The following is an 18,784-nucleotide window of genomic DNA, read 5'->3' on the forward strand; positions in this document are numbered from 1 at the left end:
TCCCAAATAGAATCTGTTACAAGAATGATATCAATAAAAAAAGGTTCTCCCATGAATGGTTTCAATTTTCATTTTATTTGATCTCCATAGTCCAGTCTGAAGCATTGAAATTACCTCATACAAAGGCTGTATTTGGCTAAATATATAATATATGTTGCAAGATAGTAATTTAAACAATATTGCAAGTTAATGTGGTAGGTGATGGACTGATAGATGGTTTGTGTGGTGGGGGACATTCTGGAGTTTGGACCACTCATACATTTAGTGCTTTGTACAAATCATTCTATACTCCATGAAAGGCTGGTATTCAGTATTCCTTCCAACCCGTGGGAGTACTAAGTGCATGCCGACATGTTTAATTGATCACAGAGTAACCATGTACATATACATCTTGGAAACAACATCTCTTTATGTGCAAGGTAAGGTTGCTTACATCTTCCCTCTCCAGACCCAGCATTATTGGAAGCCTCATGCATTGAGTTGTCCTTCAAGAGTGTCCCTATATATTTCCTATTCCAACTCCAAGGTGAGTTTGATGTTAAGGTGGTGTTTGACAATTCAGACATTTGAGGTCTGAAAACTTTACTTTTCAGATGCCACTGGCATTTGGGTCTATTTGATTAGAGGATTTGAAACACAAATTGAGATCTGAATTGGTAAGACCTGGTTTCATGTCTTACCATAATCACATGCATTTTAGATATGATAAAATGACATTAATGCCCTCATTATTGTAATCTATTTAACAACAACAACAACAATTATTATTATTAATATTAATAATGACTAATAATAATAATAATAATAACAACAACAACAATAATAATAATAATATATTAAATATTATTTACTAATAATAATGATAAACCAATATTGTTATAAATATTTATTATTACTTAATAAATAGTATTTCTTCATTTAAATAAATAATAATATTAGTAATAATATCTATTTAACAATAGTATTATTATTATTATTATTATCATTTAAAAATATTAATTATATTAAAATTAAATAACTATCATTATAAAACTATAAATGATGCCATTTTAATTTAAATAAATAATAATATTTATACAGTCATAAGAATATTTAATAATATGTTTATTAGTAATAATTAAAATGTTTTTATTTATTATTAGTTAATAATAAATAAATAATATTATTAATTAAATTATAAATAATTATTTATTTCAAATAATCATAAAATTTGTTTATTGATAGAATATTATTTTATTTAATATTCTTTTTATCATTTTAATATTATCTAATAGTCTATTTCTAAGGGTAAAATAGTAAACTTCACAATTTCAGATGTGGAGAATTGCTCCAACTCAAATGATCTTATCTTTTTAGAATCTCTTAAAAGCAGAAAAACATTTCTACTTCTTTTCAGATTTTAGACCCAAATAATAGCTTTTGAATTTTCCAGACATCAGACCCAAATGCCACCGAATTTTTATCTTATCCATCTTTATTACTTGCTCCAGAGACTACCCATATTTTGATTATGATATCAAAGATCATTTTCTCTCTTAATCCCAACAGGGTCTCTTATTCCTTAATTTTGTAAAGATTGGAAATCAGAGAAAATAGATGAACAAGTCAGTCTTGTAATTCTCAACTCTCATTGGGCCCTAGGTTGTTGGAGCAAAGCATATAAATAAAAGATTGCCTTCACCCAAAACCATTTGTGGAGGTAAATGGTAATCATGTTGGTGGTGTTTTCCTACCATTTGCCACTCTGCCTTGAAAATTTATTTTGTTACTTGCCCAGTCTATTTACTAGTGATTTCTTCTTATGAATTGATGAGGAATAATTTGACTCGTCAAATGATGTGACGACACGTGGAGCGACAGAACGATGTGGTGACACCTCAATGACCTCAGTGACCTCAGCAATCCCAGTCATCTCACATACCTCGGGTCACCCAACTAGACCGAGGCTCGAATAGCTCAACTATATGCACCGATCTGCTGAGGTGCCACGTAACCTCTATTTAGAAGCAAGCCAGTTGTCTTCAATTTCCTCAGGATCACAACACCACGTCGACGGAGTTCATCTTTTCACTACCCAATTCAGACGGACCTGGATAAGCCTTACCAACTTATGCGGAGTCCATATTTGGGTGCAAAACCAAATCTGGACCAGACAGGCCAACAATCTCGAACACACATCATGAAGCCTACGATAGCCTGCCTATATAAAGGCCTTGCCTTCAGTCTCACAAGGTGCGCGTGACACAACACTCTAAATTCTCTTGCAATCTATCTTTCAACTCTCTCAAAACCTCCAAATCGCTAACTTAAGCATCGGAGTGCCCACACTGGGTAAAGCACACTAGACACTCGGACATCCTTTTCTTGCAACTCGAGTAGGCAACTTCACTAGCTCGACGTCTGAGTTGTCCTCCAACAGGGAGCACCAGATCGTGCTCCACCATGAACCATGCGGCCTTTTAGGTGGGACGTATAGGAGAAGCAAAATCCCATCTCTGGTAGCCAATACTAGGTAGAGGCTACACTAAGGCTATGTTTGGTTTGAAGGAAAAAGTAGGAAAAGGAAGGGAAACCTATACAAGGTGAAGCGAAATCCCATCTTTGGTAGCCAATACTAAGTAGAGGCTACATTAAGGCTATGTTTGGTTTGAAGGAATAAGTAGGGATAGGTAGGAAAACCTATACAAGGTTTGTAAAGGTTTCCCTACCTTTCCCTTCCTTTCCCTACTTTTTCCTTCAAACCAAACACAACCTAAATAATACGTAGCGTATGATGGTTTCTTCAATATCATTCAAGAAACCAGAGCATTTAGACTTTAGACTATGAAATCTAACTCTAAAAAGGATGCTCTCCAACAGAGAGGTTCATGATTCATGTGAACCTTGGCTCCACTACTTCAGCAATTCGTCAAACATATTCTACACCGAGCCTTACTTCTGTCACTATCGACTACATGATCTAAATACCCAAATCCATTGATTTATTATTCAAAAAAGTATGAATAGGCCTAATGCAGATTTCTGATTCTCACTTCAAATTTATAAACATTGAAAAGGTCCAAAAACCACATTCTATGCACCCATACCTGCCCATAAATTAACTTCAATTCCAAGCTGACACTTACCCCAAATGTACTTTGAACCTATAAATTCTGACCCTGGGGTTATTGGTCACTCCCCCTTTTAGAGTGGAATGGGCCAGATGTTGGAGGCCCTATACCACTACTTCGAAGTTCTATTATATGCTATATAAGGGAAAACGACCCTGAACCCCCCCCCCCCCCCCCCCAATAAGAAAAGAAAACCCCCTTACACCTGTATTAAGAAAAACCAGCCATAGAAGCCCAATGGAAAAATCAAAATACCCCCTTACTGCTAACTCTCAAGTTAGCATTCATTAAATGTTATGACTAAAGTAGTCGGTGTTTTCAACGCCACTTACATCTCCTTGACATCAGTCCTGGAGGCTGTCCGAGGGCAAGAAGCCGAGAACTAGAGCGGTATTTTGAACCGAACCTTTGAGAGGAGAGCTTGTGAATGGGAATGGAGTACCTTATCAGCGATTCCAAATAAAGATTAGAGAGATGAAAGATGATTACCTCAAATTCGAGCCCCGAGAGGTCGATGCAAGCATGATGAATGCCCTTTGCAACGTCATACTTGCAAAGATCCTGATCATTGCAATCGACCTCATCGAAATTGAGGTCAACTCCTTTGTTCTCAATGACGAGTTCATCACTCACCACCTTGGCCTCATCCTCTACGGCTAGTGTGAGTATTGCTCTGTCAAGTTCCACCTCAAAGTCCGCTATCACTCTGACCATACCCTTGATGTTATCAGCTGCGACCTCAAAATCTCCAACCCTTCTGTCGTCCTTACCAATGCCGTCCAGTATGCAGAGTCAACAACGCTTTTGAGCAGAGGGGTATACTTTTGGTGAAATTGTGTCGTGGACAAGAGCTGGGAGTGAGGTGAGAGCGATAGTTGGGAAGGGGATAGGAAAAGACCATGCAAAGTAGTCACCTGCACCCAGTGTGGCTTTCATGTATGAACCAAATATTCATATTAGTGAAGATTTGATGGGATCACTAACACTTTAACAGAAAGGAGATTGGATTGAGAGTAGCCCAACAAGGCTTTTGACATTCACCCCAATACTCATAGGGTTGTAAAGGTTGATCCTGAGGCATTACACTTACGATGATGACATGATAACGAAAGTAGAGCACAATGGGGAAGCCAAGACTTGTTGAGATATATGCTAAAGAAGATAGTTTCATTTTCACTGTTGAATCTATTGGCGCCATTAAAGCTTTACAAATAAATGGTGATCAATGCAATATAAGTGCTTAAACAAAGGGGTTTCTTCAACCAACTCCCCCTCAAAAATCTAAATTTCGATTGGAGACGTATGGAAATCGAAACCATTGCCAGCCCCAGCCAATAAATTTGAAATTTGTCACCGCTCCGCCCCTCCCCCATGTCAGCGTAAGTTTAAGTATTATACCCATTATACCTCTCTATGAAACGTTAATCGCCTTCCCCATTTCAAATTTATAGCATCTTCTGTATTTCGAATTTATAATGTCTTCCTCATTTTGAAACTTTTAAGAGCCGTTTAATCACCTAAGCTTTTCATCTCTCATCACCGGAGCTTCTCCATTTCAAAAAGTCATTTCATCACTAAAGCTTCCCAATTTTGAAAATTTTCAGTCATTTCATCGCCAGAGCTTCATTTCTCTTCATCTCTACTTGTGTTCCCCATTTCGAATTCTCTATCAGTGTTCACTGTTTCATCACCAAAGCTTCATCTCTTACTCATCACTAGAGCTTTATCTCATCGTTTCATCATCGGAGCTTCATCTCTACTTGTGTTTGCCATTTCATTACCGGAGCTTTATCTCTACTTTGGTTCGTTGTTTTATCACCGGTCTTCCTTATTTAAGACATTGAAACATTCTCAGATCCCCCTGTGTTCACTGGTCACCGGCCATGGACGATACTCAACATTCACCATTCGGAGGAAGCTAGAACATTGGTTTATTGTTCATCATCTATCGGAGGCACCTTTTGTTGACCATTGACAAGACGCTCGAAGTTGGTTTTAGCAGCCGTTGGAGGGTTTCTTAGGCCCCTGCATTCAACCGCTGTGGAGGTGGTTCCCTTGTGTTTCCGGCACAACTCCTGTGTTTCCGGTTCATTCCAGTTTGGCCACTTGTGCATTTGTTGATGCTACTCAACCACAGGCAATTTACTTTGTTACATTTTTTTTCCTTAATTGATTTCTGTAAGGACCTCTGTAAATGAATATTTGAATGTTGCTTAGTTCAGTGATAAATAAAAAGAAGTGTTTACTGTTGATTAAGATACGGATATTGTTACCATGGGTCATTGAACATTTGTAGGTATGAATAGCCAACGGAGTGTCGGAAATCAATCTCTGAGTAGTTTGTAGTAAGATACTAAGTATTGCTATTGCAAACGAAGATGCATCATTCGAATTTCAACAACTCGGAATAACCCACAAAAGTTGTTTTATAGTTGTCAATTAAAGTCCGAGGTAATATTTTTTTTAGCATTGATATAAAGCATGTATATTGCTAATGACATGTGTTGCACTTGTAGGAGCAAGTGGTGAATAGCCCAATGACTGAAAGCGATTCTATTGATGGTTGCAAATTTTTTGAGTGGGCTATTCCTCAAGGTTGGTCGGATGATGTTACATCGGGAAATAGTCACGGTGATGTTATAGAATGCCTTGAAAATGTGGAGAGAAAAGTTGATGTTTGCGTAAGGCAGATTGAGTCTATGAAGTCAGTCCATGAGTTAGCAACTTAAGGGATGGCTACAGTTAACCAACTTGTTTTTCTTCTTTTTGTTATCATTCTCCTTACATTGGTCTTTTGGAAATATTTTATCATTATTGGTGAATTCATAGGTTCAGTGTTTTTAATATTGTGTTAAAAAACTCCCCCCCCCCCCCCTTTTGTTTTCATGTAGGTGAACTATTTTGGTGTCTTATTGTAGTTATTTTGACTTTTAAATATAAGTATATAAACATAAATTGCTTAGAAGATATTTTTTTGACTAATAAATATTTGTAAATTCATCGAATATACCTTTTGGCAAGAGGTAGAGAAGCCCAAGCTCATGAGGAAAGCTGACGGAGCGACCTCTAGATGATTCTGCCATTTCCAAGAAGCAGTCTCAGAGGGGGGGGTGCGGGGATAGATGGGTGAAGGAACCACCTCGATGGGGTGGGGAGAGGTCTCCTGGACATCCCTAGAGGAGGCGGAGATGCTCCAAGCCAACGGGGAAGGCCGGCGGTGGGAAACTGTGCTTTTGCAGAACCACCATTTCGCACCGTCAACCTAAGCCATCAATGGGAAACAGTGCTTTTGCAGAACCACTGCTTTGCACCATCGACCTGGGCCATCCGGCCAATGGGCGATCGGGGTGAGTGGCAATATGAGGGAGTGGGTTTGGTGGCCATCGAATCCCTCCACACTCGTTGGAGCGGCCTCCGAGTGGTTCTACCATTTCTGAAAAGCGGTCCTGGAGGGAGGCTGCGGGGGTAGACAGTCAGCAGAACCACCTCCACCGGGTGGGGAGAGGTCTCCTAGACGTTCCCGTAGGAGGTGGAGATGCCTCGGAACAACGAGGAAGGCAAACAGTGGGAAATGGTGCTTTTGTAGGCCATCAGATCGATGGGCAATCGGAAGGTGTTGGGATGCTGGGTGGGTGGGCGGCAATAGGAGGGAGTGGGTTTGGTGGCCATCGAACCCCTCTGCACCTGTCGGAGCAGCCTCCGGGTGATTCTGCCATTTTTTAGAAGTGGTCTCATAGGGGGGCACGGGGGTAGACGGGTGGCAGAACCACCTCCACGGGGTGGGGAGAGGTCTCCTAGACGTCCCAGAGGAGGCGAATATGCCCCGGGCCAATGAGGAAAGCCAATGATGGGAAACAGTGCTTTTGCAGAGTTACCGTTTCCCATTGTCGGCCAGAAAAGTCAAGCCAATGGGCAAATGGAAGGTGTCGGGATGCTCGGTGGGTGAGTAATAGTAGGAGGGAGTGGGTTTGGTGGCCATTAAACCCCTTCGCACCCATTGGAGCAATCTCTTAGTGATTCTAACATTTTAGACAAGTGGTCTCAGAGGGGGGCACAAGGGTAGACGGGCGGCGGAACCACCTCCACGAGGTGGGGAGAGGTCTCGTGGACGTCCCTAGAGGAGGCAAAGATGCCTCGGGCCAACGGGGAAGTTCGACAATTTGAAACAATGCTTTTATAGAACCACTATTTCCCACCTGGAAGCCGCTCCAACGGGTGTGGAGGGGTTCGATGGCCCACTCCCTCCTACTGCCACTCACCCACGGAGCATCCCGATACCTTCTAAATCGCCCATCGGCTCAACAACCCGAGCCAACGGTTGGAAACAGTGGTTCTACAAAAGCATCGTTTTCCACCATCGGCCTTCCCCGTAGGCCCAGGGCATCTAGGCCTCATCTAAGGATGTCTAGGAAACCTCTCCCCACCCCTTGGAGGTGGTTTTGCCGCCCGTTTACCCCTGTGCCCCCTCTAGGACCGCTTCTCGGAAATGGTAGAATCACTTGGAGGCCGCTCCGATGGGTGTGGAGAGGTTTGAAGGCCACCAAACCCACTCCCTCCTACTACCACTTACCCACCAAGCATCCGACACCTTCCGATCACCCATTGGGCCGACAATTCGAGCCGACGGTGGAAAACGGTGGTTCTGCAAAAGCACCATTTTCCATCGTCGGCCTTCCCCATTGTCCTGGGGCATCTCTACCTCATTTGGTGATGTCCAGGAGACTTCTCCCCACCCCGCAGAGGTGCTTCCGCCACCTGTCTACCCCGCACCCCCCTCCAGGACCACTTCTTGAAAATGGCAGAATCACCCAGAAGCCTCTCCGACGGGTGCGGTGGGGTTCAATGGCCACCAAACCCACTCCCCCTACTGCCACTCACCCACTAGTCATCCTGACACCTTCCAATCGCCCATCGGCTTGGCGGCCCGGGCCAACGGTGGGAAACAGTGGTTTAGCAAAAGCACCATTTCCACCATCGGCCTTCCCTGTTGGCCCAGGGCATCTCTGCCTCATATAGGAACGTCCATGAGACCTCTCCCCACCCCATAAAGGTGGTTCTGCCACCTGTCTTCCCCCGCGCCCCCCTTTGGGACCACTTCTCGAAAATGGCAAAATCACCTAGAGGCCACTCCAGCGGGTGCAGAGGGGTTCAATGGCCACCAAATCCACTCCCTCCTGCTGCCACTCACCCACCGAGCATCCCGACACCTTCCAATTGCCCATTGGCTCGATGGCCCCTGTTGACAGTGCAAAACGATAGTTCTACAAAAGCATTGTTTTCCACCGTCGGCCTTCCCTGTTGGCCTGGGGCATCTTTGCCTCATCAGGGAACGTGCATGAGGCCTCTCCCCACCCTGTAAAGGTGGTTCCGCTGCCCGTCTACCCCCATGCCCCCCTTTGGGACCGCTTCTCAAAAATGGCAGAATAACCCAGAGGCCGCTCCAATGGGTGCGGAGGGGTTCGATGGCCACCAAACCCACTCTCTCCTACTACCACTCACCCACCGAGCATCCCAACAGCTTCCTATCGCCCATTAGCCCGTCGGCCTTCTCCGTTGGACCGGGGCATCTCTACCTCATCTAAGGATGTCTAGGAGACCTCTCCCCACCCCTTGGAGGTGGTTCTACCTCTCGTCTACCCCCGCACCCCCCTACGAGATCGCTTCTCAAAAATGGCATAATCACCCGGAGGCCACTCCGACGGGTGCTGAGGGGTTCGATGGCCACCAAACCCACTCCCTCCCACTGCCACTCACCCACTGAGCATCCAGACACCTTCCAGTCGCCCATCGACCCGACGACCCAGGCCAACGGTGGGAGGTAGTAGTTATGCAAAAGCACTGTTTTCCACCGTCGGCCTTCCTTGTTGGCTCGAGGCATCTTTGCCTCATCTAGGGACGTCCAGGAGACCTCTCTCCACCCTGTGGAGGTGGTTCCACTATCCGTCTACCCCGCACCCCCTCTAGGACCGCTTTTCAAAAATCACAGAATCACTCAAAGGTCGCTCCAACGGTGTGGTGGGGTTCGATGGCCACCAAATCCACTCCCTCCTATTGCCAATCACTCACTGAGCATACCGACACCTCCTAATCATCCATTATCTCGATGGCCTGGGCCGACAGTTGGAAATAGTGGTTTTGCAAAAGCATTGCTTTCCACCATCGGCCTTCCCCGTTGGCGTAGGCATCTCCGCCTCATATGGGGCATCCAAGAGACCTCTCTCCACCCCTTGAAGATGTTCCGCCATCCGTCTACCCCCACGCCTCCTCCGGGACCGCTTCTCGGAAATGACATAATCACCTAGAGGTCGTTCTGGTGGGTGTAGAGGGGTTCGATGGCCACCAAACCCACTCCCTCCTAGTGCCACTCACCCGCCAAGCATCTGACACTTTCTGATCACCCATCGACCCGACGGTGGGAAAGGGTGGTTCTACAAAAGCACAGTTTTCCACCATCGGCCTTCCCCATTGTCCTAGGGCATCTCTGCCTCACCTGGGGATGTCCAGGAGATGTCTCCCCACCCCGTGGAGGGGTTTTTTCCACCTATCTACCCTCACGCCCCCCTTTGAGACTACTTCTCAGAAATGGCAGAACCACTCGGAGGCCGCTTCGGTGGGTGCGGAGGGGTTCGATGGCCACCAAACCCACTCCCTCCTACTACCACTCACCCACCGAGCATCCCGACACCTTACGATCGCCCATCGGCTTGGGCCGACGATGGGAATTAGTGGTCCTACAAAAGCACTGTTTTCCACCATCGGCCTTCCCTATTGGATCGGGGCATCTCTGCCTCATCTGGGGAGGTGCAGAAGACCCCTCCCACCCCTTGGAGGTGGTTCTGCCTCTCGTCTACCCCCACGTCCCCCCTCCGATGCCGCTTCTCAGAAGTGGCATAATTACCCAGAGATCGCTCCGGCGGGTGGAGAGGTGTTCATTGGCCACCAAACCCACTCCGTCCTATTGCCACTAGATGCTTACCACACTCAATGCAATGGAACAGATGATTAGAGATGAAGGTTCAGTGATTAATGACTCTAAAAAATGGGGAAGATGTTGTAGCTTCGAAATGGGGAAGACATTGTAATCTAGTGATGGGAGGTGAAGATCCGACGATGAAACGACTTTGAGAAATTACTTCTAGTGATGAGTGATGAAGCTCTGGTGATTAATGACTCTAAAATTGGGGAAGACGTTGTAGCATTGAAATGGGGAAGATGTTGTAGCTCCGGTGATGAGAGATGAAGCTCCAAAGCTCCGGTGATTAATGTCTCTGAAAAATGGGGAAGACGTTGTAACTTTGAAATGGGGAAGATGTTGTAGCTCCGGTGATGAGAGATGAAGCTCCAAAGCCCCGGTGATTAATGGCTCTGAAAAATGGGGAAGACATTGTAGCTTTGAAATGGAGAAGACGATGTAGCTCTAGTGGTGAGAGATGAAGTTCTGATGATTAACGACTCTGAAAAATGGGGAAGTCGTTGTAGCTCTGACAACGAGAGATGAAGATGTTGTAGCTTTCGGCTCTGAGAAATGGAGAAGAGGGTGAATGCTGTAGGTTCGAAATGAAGAAGAAGACGATGAAAAAAAAAGACATTGGGGGTGGAGGGGTATAATGGGTATTAACACTTAACTTATGATGACGTGGGGGGATGAAGCCAAGGTGGTAAAGGATGAACTCATCGTTGAAAACAGAGGAGTTGACCTTGATTTTGACGAGGTCAATTGAAATGGTCAGTACCTCTGCGGGCATGACGGGGCAAGGCGTTTGCCATGCTTGTGTATGTCTCTTGGAGCTTGAATTTGAGGTAGCGTCCATCTCTCTAATCTTTATTTTGGGAATCACCGGTAAGATACTCCCTCCACTCTTGTTTGCAAGCTCTTTCTCTAGAAGGTTCTGTTCAAAATTCTACTCTGGTTGTCCTGAGTTAAATCCCTGAAGAGATATAGGTGGCGTTCAAAAACACTAACTATTAATGGGGTTACTTCTGTCATCAAAACATTCAATGAATGAATGTGGATTATGCCTTGAGAACTGGGAGGATTTGGCCATGGTTTCATTATTTAATTTTACATAGCTCGTATTCATATCATCTATCTTTGGGCATTTTCATCAAAGAATTGTGAGATGACTAACATATATCACGTTTGCCGAATGGAGGGGGCTTGCGATGGTATTTTGATTTTTTTATTGGGCTCCAGTGGCTGGGTTTTCTTGATACAGGTGTTAAGGGGTTTTATTTTTTTGAGGGGTGGGTGAGAGACCGGATCTGCTCCTCACACCTAGCGCCTCACACGCACATTCTATCATGCATTGGGAACATCTCCCGTACTTATTTTTTATTATTCATGGGAGATGTTCCCATGCACAGTGGTCATGCATGTGAGGAGACCAGATCTGCTCCTCACACCTGGCGCCTCATAGGCACATCCTGCCATGCATTAGGAACATCTCCCGTTCTTATTAATGAATATTCATGGGAGATGTTCCCAATGCATGGTGGATGTGCATATGAGATACCCATTTGTGAGGAGCCCGCCTCGCACGTGAGGCGCCCAATTAACTTCCACCATATGCGAATGAAGAAGTCCATAAGAATAAACACAAAGACAAAGAAGGTTGTTATTTTTGTTGAGAAGTCAGAACCATTGCTTTTCATGAGAGTTCTGTTTTACTAGGAATCAGGAATGCAACATCATTGACCTTGATCATACACCCATATTTTCTTAGAAAATTTGATGGAGGGAAATGATATTGGGTGTAAGAATGGTGATTCAAGGTCACCCCCCTCTTGCAAAACCCAAAGCATAACCATTGAAAAGTGTTAGTTGTATTCGCTTGAAATCATTGGTTACAAGTTTTTCCAGTACGTATCAGAAAATCAAATTCAAATAGTATGCTTGGCTTGTTTAATTAAAGAATTTGACTATAATATCCTAAAAGTTTGTGACCAATCGACCCGTATCAAAAACATATTAACCAATCAGTGGTATTAATCAAAATTGATGGGTAGGTTTAATTAATGTTCTTCCCGTGTCATGTCTTTCTGGTATCTCCCTTAATTAAATCGAGTTCAAATAGAGAAATTTTGAATTAGGGGTTCAATTATAATGTTAGAAAGACAAAAAGTTATAACCAATCAACCGGCAATCAATTAGGTGGATCTTTATAAAAATCATAGGAAGAGTTTGATTGATCAAAACATGTCTTTCTGTCATTATAGATTTTTCTTATGTTGTAATTTGGATATACCCCTATGCGAATTGGATTCCTTCCGCCATTTCCCTTCTCATATTCCCAGCGTGATGGTAATATATATGAGAGTTTGCCCAATTGCCATTGTTCTCTTCTAATTCTATATCATGTGTAAAGACTAAAAAGTGACTTTTGACCATTTTAACTTTTGACAGATGAAATTTTTTGTTCTTGTTTGAAAATAATTCTGATTCTGGTATGAGGATTCTCATGGTGATGGCGGTGGTTGTTTGAATTTCCTTTTTCCCGTCTTCAGTCTTCCTGTCTTTTGACCTTGATACTTTTTAGCCTCAAACAGGACCAATGATAATATTGCATGCATATTCCTAACCGTGCCTTGTCCCCCTACCAAAATATTCTTGGATGAACAGGAATCACCCACCCCATCTACCGTCTGTGTTGCATGGTCGAGCGATCGATCCACTGTCTGAATCTACAACCTCAGAGATCCCTAACAGAACAATTCATCAATGGAAGAATATGCTGGCAACTCGTAGAGGTTGAGACTGAGAGAGTCCTTCAATGGGACAGCTGTAATGTCTCATATGCATGTCTAGATCACCTGGCCAACAAAACACGTTCCAACCCTGTACCAACATGATTTTTACATCACACATCTCATACATGGCAGGTCCCAGTCTCATGGTGATATGTGCAGTGTTAGATAGCATTGATAGAGGGTTGGAACGAGTTTTGTTGGCAGAAAATCTGAATTCCTTGTATGCATGACCGGGTTGCTTTTGCTTGTTGTTTGTTTATTTATTTCCAAATGAATTCCAGCTGATTGTTTCCAACATTTTTTTATACTCTTTTTTTTTTTTTTCAGAATTACATCAATTCTAGGGCAAATCTCTTAAATTATCCTGAAATTGACTTATTCTACCTTTACTATTTACAAATTATCTTAAAGTAGTCCTAAATTTTTTCACAATTGATTAAATTCTCCCCTACCGTCATCATCCGCTAAAATTCCATCGCATGATGTTATGTGATGAATAATTTTTTTAAAACCCAATATTACCCTTTTATGGTCAATTTTGCCTTTCTTTATTCTTCAAAGTTTTAAAATAAAACTGACTCTTGCTCAAACGAGGGATGCATGTGGACCCAATTATAGAAGCCTCAAACGAGGGATTTGTAGACTTGCCCTTGAGCACAACAATAAATCTAATTACTTGTCCGGATTTTGTTTTAGAGGATTGATGCTACTGCCAATATGTGGACTTGCATCTCTGTTGTGCTTTAATGTACAACACTCTTATGTCATCTAGGCCAAATATAGAAGGGTTTCTTTTCATCACCCTTATTTCTTAATCCCCACTTCCAAACCTGACCCAAATCAGATACCAAACTGATCTACAGTCCCATGCTTTAGATTTCCGATAAAAATTTCAACGTCTCTACCAAAACTGTTAATAGATTTTTTATATTAGTCTATGCAGGGGAAAACTTTTGATATTTTTATTTTGTTTTATTCTTACAATTCTGCTAAAAGTGATAAGGCATGAATGCTAAAAGTGATAAGGCATGAAAGCTTGGGTGTGAGGCCGTTATATAATGGGAGCAGAAGTGGGGAGGTTGTTCTAGTTTTCAGATGGAGAAATAATAAGGTGTTATTCAAATGTTTCATTTTAAAAATTTAAAGAAAAATGATAAATAAAATAGTCTTTTTTCAAATTTTTCCGTTAACCCGATCTGTTGAGAGGGGGAGGATGTATTCAGTTATCATAAAATTTAAAAGTATTTTAAGACGACAGCTGGCAGGAGCATGTGGAATGGAATTTAATCATGATGTCAGCAACTTTTCTTTTATTTGTTGATGGATTGGAGGATAAGGTATCCAAAAAAGTTTTTACTTTTTTTTTTTTTTGTTTTTCTTTTTATTTGATTCAAAATAAAACTTAAAAAGGTTTCCAAAAAATTCAACTTCAAACTTTGAAGGTCGAATCTTATAGGACCCACATAAGTCAAAAGAGAGTTGTTGACATTCTCCAGCTGGGTCAAAAATCCTCTTGCTTTCTCTCACAAATGACAAAATTAATCAATGAAAGGAAGCGACGAGTGCATTAGTTCACAACTCATCACATACAAAGCAAAACAATAACGAGGCACGTAATTAATCTCATTCAAATATCATCATCGTCATACAAATACAATACAACCACCACTGAACTGGATTGTACCATTCAAAGGAAAGCCACACTTGGTTCAACACTCACACGAATATTCATGGCTCATGATGTTATAGAATTAATGAAAACACATCTGTTGGAGGTTGGAGATTATCTATCTGGTTACATGCATGCTCACTTGACCTTCTCTCTTTTTATCTGCTTCAAGTCATGGGTATATTTATTTTCCTTTGAAGCTGGAGATTAATTATTGATGAAACCAAGCTAGTAATAATCCACACTGCTAACTGCTGAGCTTAGTCAAGCATTTTACCACTCACTGTTAATAATTTTGTGTGTAATAAATAACCATACGATTTTAGCCATTCAATACATTCAAGTTTTCTTCAAACATTATGTCTTGTGTGGTAAAGGCCCGAGATTCTTCTTGGCAAATTAAATGGGCCCCCTCACAGGGACTTAGATTGCTGGATGTCACTTATTCCATGGTGGAAGATAAGCCCAATAAACGTAACACCCAATGGAGGAATCACCTCAACCCTCAGGTTATAAAAGCCTCAGTTCCTTACTACGTCAAATATTGTCTATAAATACCCTCCCACGACCCTCCCCATTCAGCAGCAGATCCTCCAGTTTTCAGTTTTTAAATTTGCCTCTCTTGTGCGCATCAAAGTTAATAGCAGCTATCATGGACAATAGAATTGAATCTTCTGAAACTCTAAGGTACACTCTCTCTCTCTTTCTCTCGTATAATCTTCTGGGGTTTTATATATATACTCATACTCTCATAAATTAAAATGGGTGTTTGAAAAAAAAAAAAAAAGAGAAAAACTTACCCAAAGACTACCTTATTGCTACCTGCAGGAACAAGTGTGGTGCATGCTTCAGACAGTTTAACAAAGTGGAGCACTTGGTGGATCACATGAGGACCTCATATCACTCGGTTCATGAGCCCATGTGTGGAATCTGTAGAAAGCATTGCCGCTCTTTCGAATCATTAAGGGAGCATCTTATAGGTTGGTATCGATCGAGTATCAACCCAACCCAAACTAAACCAAATGCTACTACGACAACTTCTATCTTGAACTGGCCATGCATTAAGTTAACTTTTTTTTCTTTATATATGCTCACCTACGAGACATGACGACGCACTTACGCTTAGTTGCTTTTGAAGGCCCACTGCCAAAGGTGGAATGTGCAAGAATATTTGGCGTCAGAGGATGCAACATCTGCTTAACCATTCTCGACACCCCTAATGCTCTTAGGGCTCACCGAGGAGCATGCCAACTCTCCCGAGTGTCTCCCGTAAACGCTGCTCTCGATCTATCTACCTCTGCAAATTAATTAATTAAGCATGAAAGCAGTAACTTATATTAATTCTATATATACAATAAAATAATTAATAATAATATATCTTCTGTTTCTGCTTCCAGCAGGGTTTGCTTTCTCGAATGTCCAACTTGGGAATAAAAGACGATCTTCTCAAAGTGGATGGTGGAAGGATAAAAGGTCCACAAGTAGTTGCACTAGGTTGCAAAATGGTTGGTGGTGGCAGTGATGGCTCACTGGATCTCTGTGCTAGAGTTTGCCTCATTGATCAAGATGAAAACATCATCTTCCATTCTTATGTGAAACCACAGATTCCTGTCACCAACTACAGGTATTTTTTGTTTGTTCATATTTTAATTTTGATATATTATAAATTTATGAACCATCATATCATATCTGAATGCCATTGATGAAGCTCAAGCTTAATTATATACAAGCAAGAAAACAATAACTACGTACGTACTGTAGATATGAAACTACCGGCATCCGCCCAGAACATCTGAGAGATGCAACGCCACTGAAGCAAGTGCAAAGGAAGGCTCAAGACTTCCTGTGCAATGGCGAACCAATATGGAAGATTCGTTCCAGAAGTGGGAAAGCAAGGATTCTTGTAGGCCATGGCTTGGATCAAGAACTTGAGCGCTTAGGAATCGAGTATCCTGCACACTTGATCAGGTATATATAGCTGATGATGAAGTTGTAACAGTTAATCCAATGCTCAAGAGCAACTAACAAACGTCCGTTAATAATCTGATGTTTGTATGTTCAGGGATACAGCCAAATACCCTCCCCTGATGAAAACGAGCAAGCTCAGCAACTCACTCAAGTACCTTACTCGAGCATATCTTGGGCAAGTATAAGTATTCTATGGTCTATACAGAAAACAAGATCTATATATATCGCTCTAAGCATATAATTTTAGTTTATAGATCAAAAGCTTGAACCTTGCAACGCTATTTATGTATGTAACACGTTTGACAGGTACGATATCCAAACTGGAATACAAGACCCGTATGAGGATTGTGTGGCTACGATGAGACTTTACATGAGAATGAAATCAAAAGTTCACCAGATGGAAGAGTACCCGCTTGCTACGGATGCACAAAATCGCAACAACTTCGCTGTTTGGAGGCAGAACGAGCTCGAGAGGATGACACCTGATGAGCTATTGGCCATATCAAGGTCCGACTACTACTGCTGGTGCTTGGATTCCATCAATGTGCCAGAACAGTGAACACCTCTGCTTGTTTATCCGAGGCGTCATAAGAAACAATATAATAAGATATGGGTAGGTATATTATATTAAAGTTTTATATATATAGAAGGTATCAGAGAGGTTATGTTGATAGTAAACCTAATAATTAATGTGCTTTAAGCAGGTGTGTATTGAGTTTCTATGAAGATTTAGATAATTGATTATTGATCTAAAAATGTCATGTCCTAGCTAGCCAGCATTCTCACTTTCGTTTACATGAAGTTAACATAAATTGACAAGCTTATATTATAAGGAGAAAATCGTGCAGATTATGATCCAGGAAACTGATGGATGGCAAACCGGTAGCTTATGATCAATGAAGTAATAGCACTGGTAGCTTACAATCTAATGGTCATAACATAACTCTCATAAGAGATAAAAAACAACATTAAACAAACCATATACATAGGAGACAACCAAACCCGATACAAACCCACATTAATCTATTGCCATTAATTTGGATATGGGGTGTGCTACATGCATGATGCATCATGTTTTTTACCGGTCCGATCTGTTTAATGTCATATTCATTATTAAATTATCGGTACTTAAAATCATTTTTTTAATATTTGTATCCGTGCCTTTTTTCTCTATCTTTGCCCTTTTAATATCCTTCGACTGTAACAATCACTTTTTCTTATGGGTATCGGTGATTGTCTTCTATGCACATGACTAAACCATCTATCTACCTTCTCTCATTTGAACCTCATCACACCATTTTTACAATAACCTACTATTCTCCCCGTAACACTGGATCAGTCACCATTCACTGATTTGGAACATCATATGAGCAAATTAATATAAAATTAAACGACTGAGGCAGTTTATTAGTTACTTCATTCTTTGAATTATATAGTACTTTCTCGTTAGACTATGCTATAGTAGTGTGCCCTTTGGTGCTTGTCTTTGCTTTATCAATCCCTACCCGAACCCATAGCAGCTAGTCTGGTCTGGTATTTAGAGAGAGAGCGAGAGAGAGAAACCTTTCGGGTTTTTTTATTTTTATTTTTTATTTTGGTGGTAAACATCATATTTTTAAGGATAAATTCCTTGTACTTAGAGGGTGGTAAGAGTAATTAGCCCCCTCAAATTTGTTTTGTGACGAAGACTGTCCATTCAAGATTCTATAAGTGGACACCAATATCAAAATGATGAAAGTAACCATATTAAATAACAAATTATTTCAAGGCATTGATGAACTGATCATTCTGCGTTTTCAAGATGAATTTAAAGCTTAGAGAAACATGTGTGGAGGTTTAGAAAAACTAGGTCAAAGGGCATAATGCTGTCTGTAATTTAGTCCATTTCTAAATCCAATTCACCAGACCCGTACAACAGGTCCATCAAGAAACGGTTCGGAGTTCAGACGGGGTGAATCTCAGGACCCCACCTTTCGTCTCTCTCTCAAAAAAAAAAAGGTAATCAAATATATTATTTCGACGACAAGAATAAAGAAAAATACTGTTTAAGCAAGACTTTCTGCCCATCCCCCTTAGGCCAAAGCCCACCAGGTATGAAGTTTGGACAAGCATAGGCCCACTTATACTTTATACTGAAATTTAATTAATTATAATGTGAGATACGGAAATTTAATACTTGATATCAAATAGACTCTAATGTCATCTCAAAGAATCATTCAACCTAAAAGCTTAAAATGTTAATAGAGGTCTCTGGATACAAGTATTTATTCCCTAACACTCATGCATGAGA

The 18,784-nt window shown here is 41.7% G+C and overlaps 1 protein-coding gene and 1 pseudogene across 1 annotated transcript; both read left to right on the forward strand.

The window, feature by feature from the left end:
- Window positions 1-376: 376 nt before the first annotated feature.
- Window positions 377-4,354, forward strand: LOC148862837 (DNA-directed RNA polymerases II, IV and V subunit 3 pseudogene; annotated as a pseudogene).
- Window positions 4,355-15,097: 10,743 nt separating this feature from the next.
- Window positions 15,098-17,189, forward strand: LOC148862838 (RNA exonuclease 4-like). The gene is made up of 7 exons (XM_088974495.1): window positions 15,098-15,213; window positions 15,355-15,506; window positions 15,665-15,795; window positions 15,924-16,150; window positions 16,288-16,494; window positions 16,589-16,669; window positions 16,801-17,189. The coding sequence occupies exons 1-7, from the start codon at window positions 15,179-15,181 to the stop codon at window positions 17,051-17,053; spliced, it is 1,086 nt and encodes a 361-aa protein (XP_088830621.1). The 5' UTR covers window positions 15,098-15,178; the 3' UTR covers window positions 17,054-17,189.
- Window positions 17,190-18,784: the final 1,595 nt, after the last annotated feature.

Source organism: Nelumbo lutea, chromosome 3 (assembly GCF_056320005.1).
Source record: "Nelumbo lutea isolate HS-2025 chromosome 3, American lotus-T2T, whole genome shotgun sequence".
In the NCBI taxonomy this organism is placed as follows: domain Eukaryota; kingdom Viridiplantae; phylum Streptophyta; class Magnoliopsida; order Proteales; family Nelumbonaceae; genus Nelumbo; species Nelumbo lutea.

Bases quoted from the DNA above. Each gene is read 5' to 3' on its own strand.
- LOC148862838 (XM_088974495.1), top strand. From the start codon at position 15,179: ATGGACAATAGAATTGAATCTTCTGAAACTCTAAG. The intron at 15,796-15,923 runs GTAAACGCTGCT...TTCTGCTTCCAG, and splicing joins AACTCTCCCGAGTGTCTCCC to CAGGGTTTGCTTTCTCGAAT. The intron at 16,495-16,588 runs GTATATATAGCT...TTGTATGTTCAG, and splicing joins TATCCTGCACACTTGATCAG to GGATACAGCCAAATACCCTC.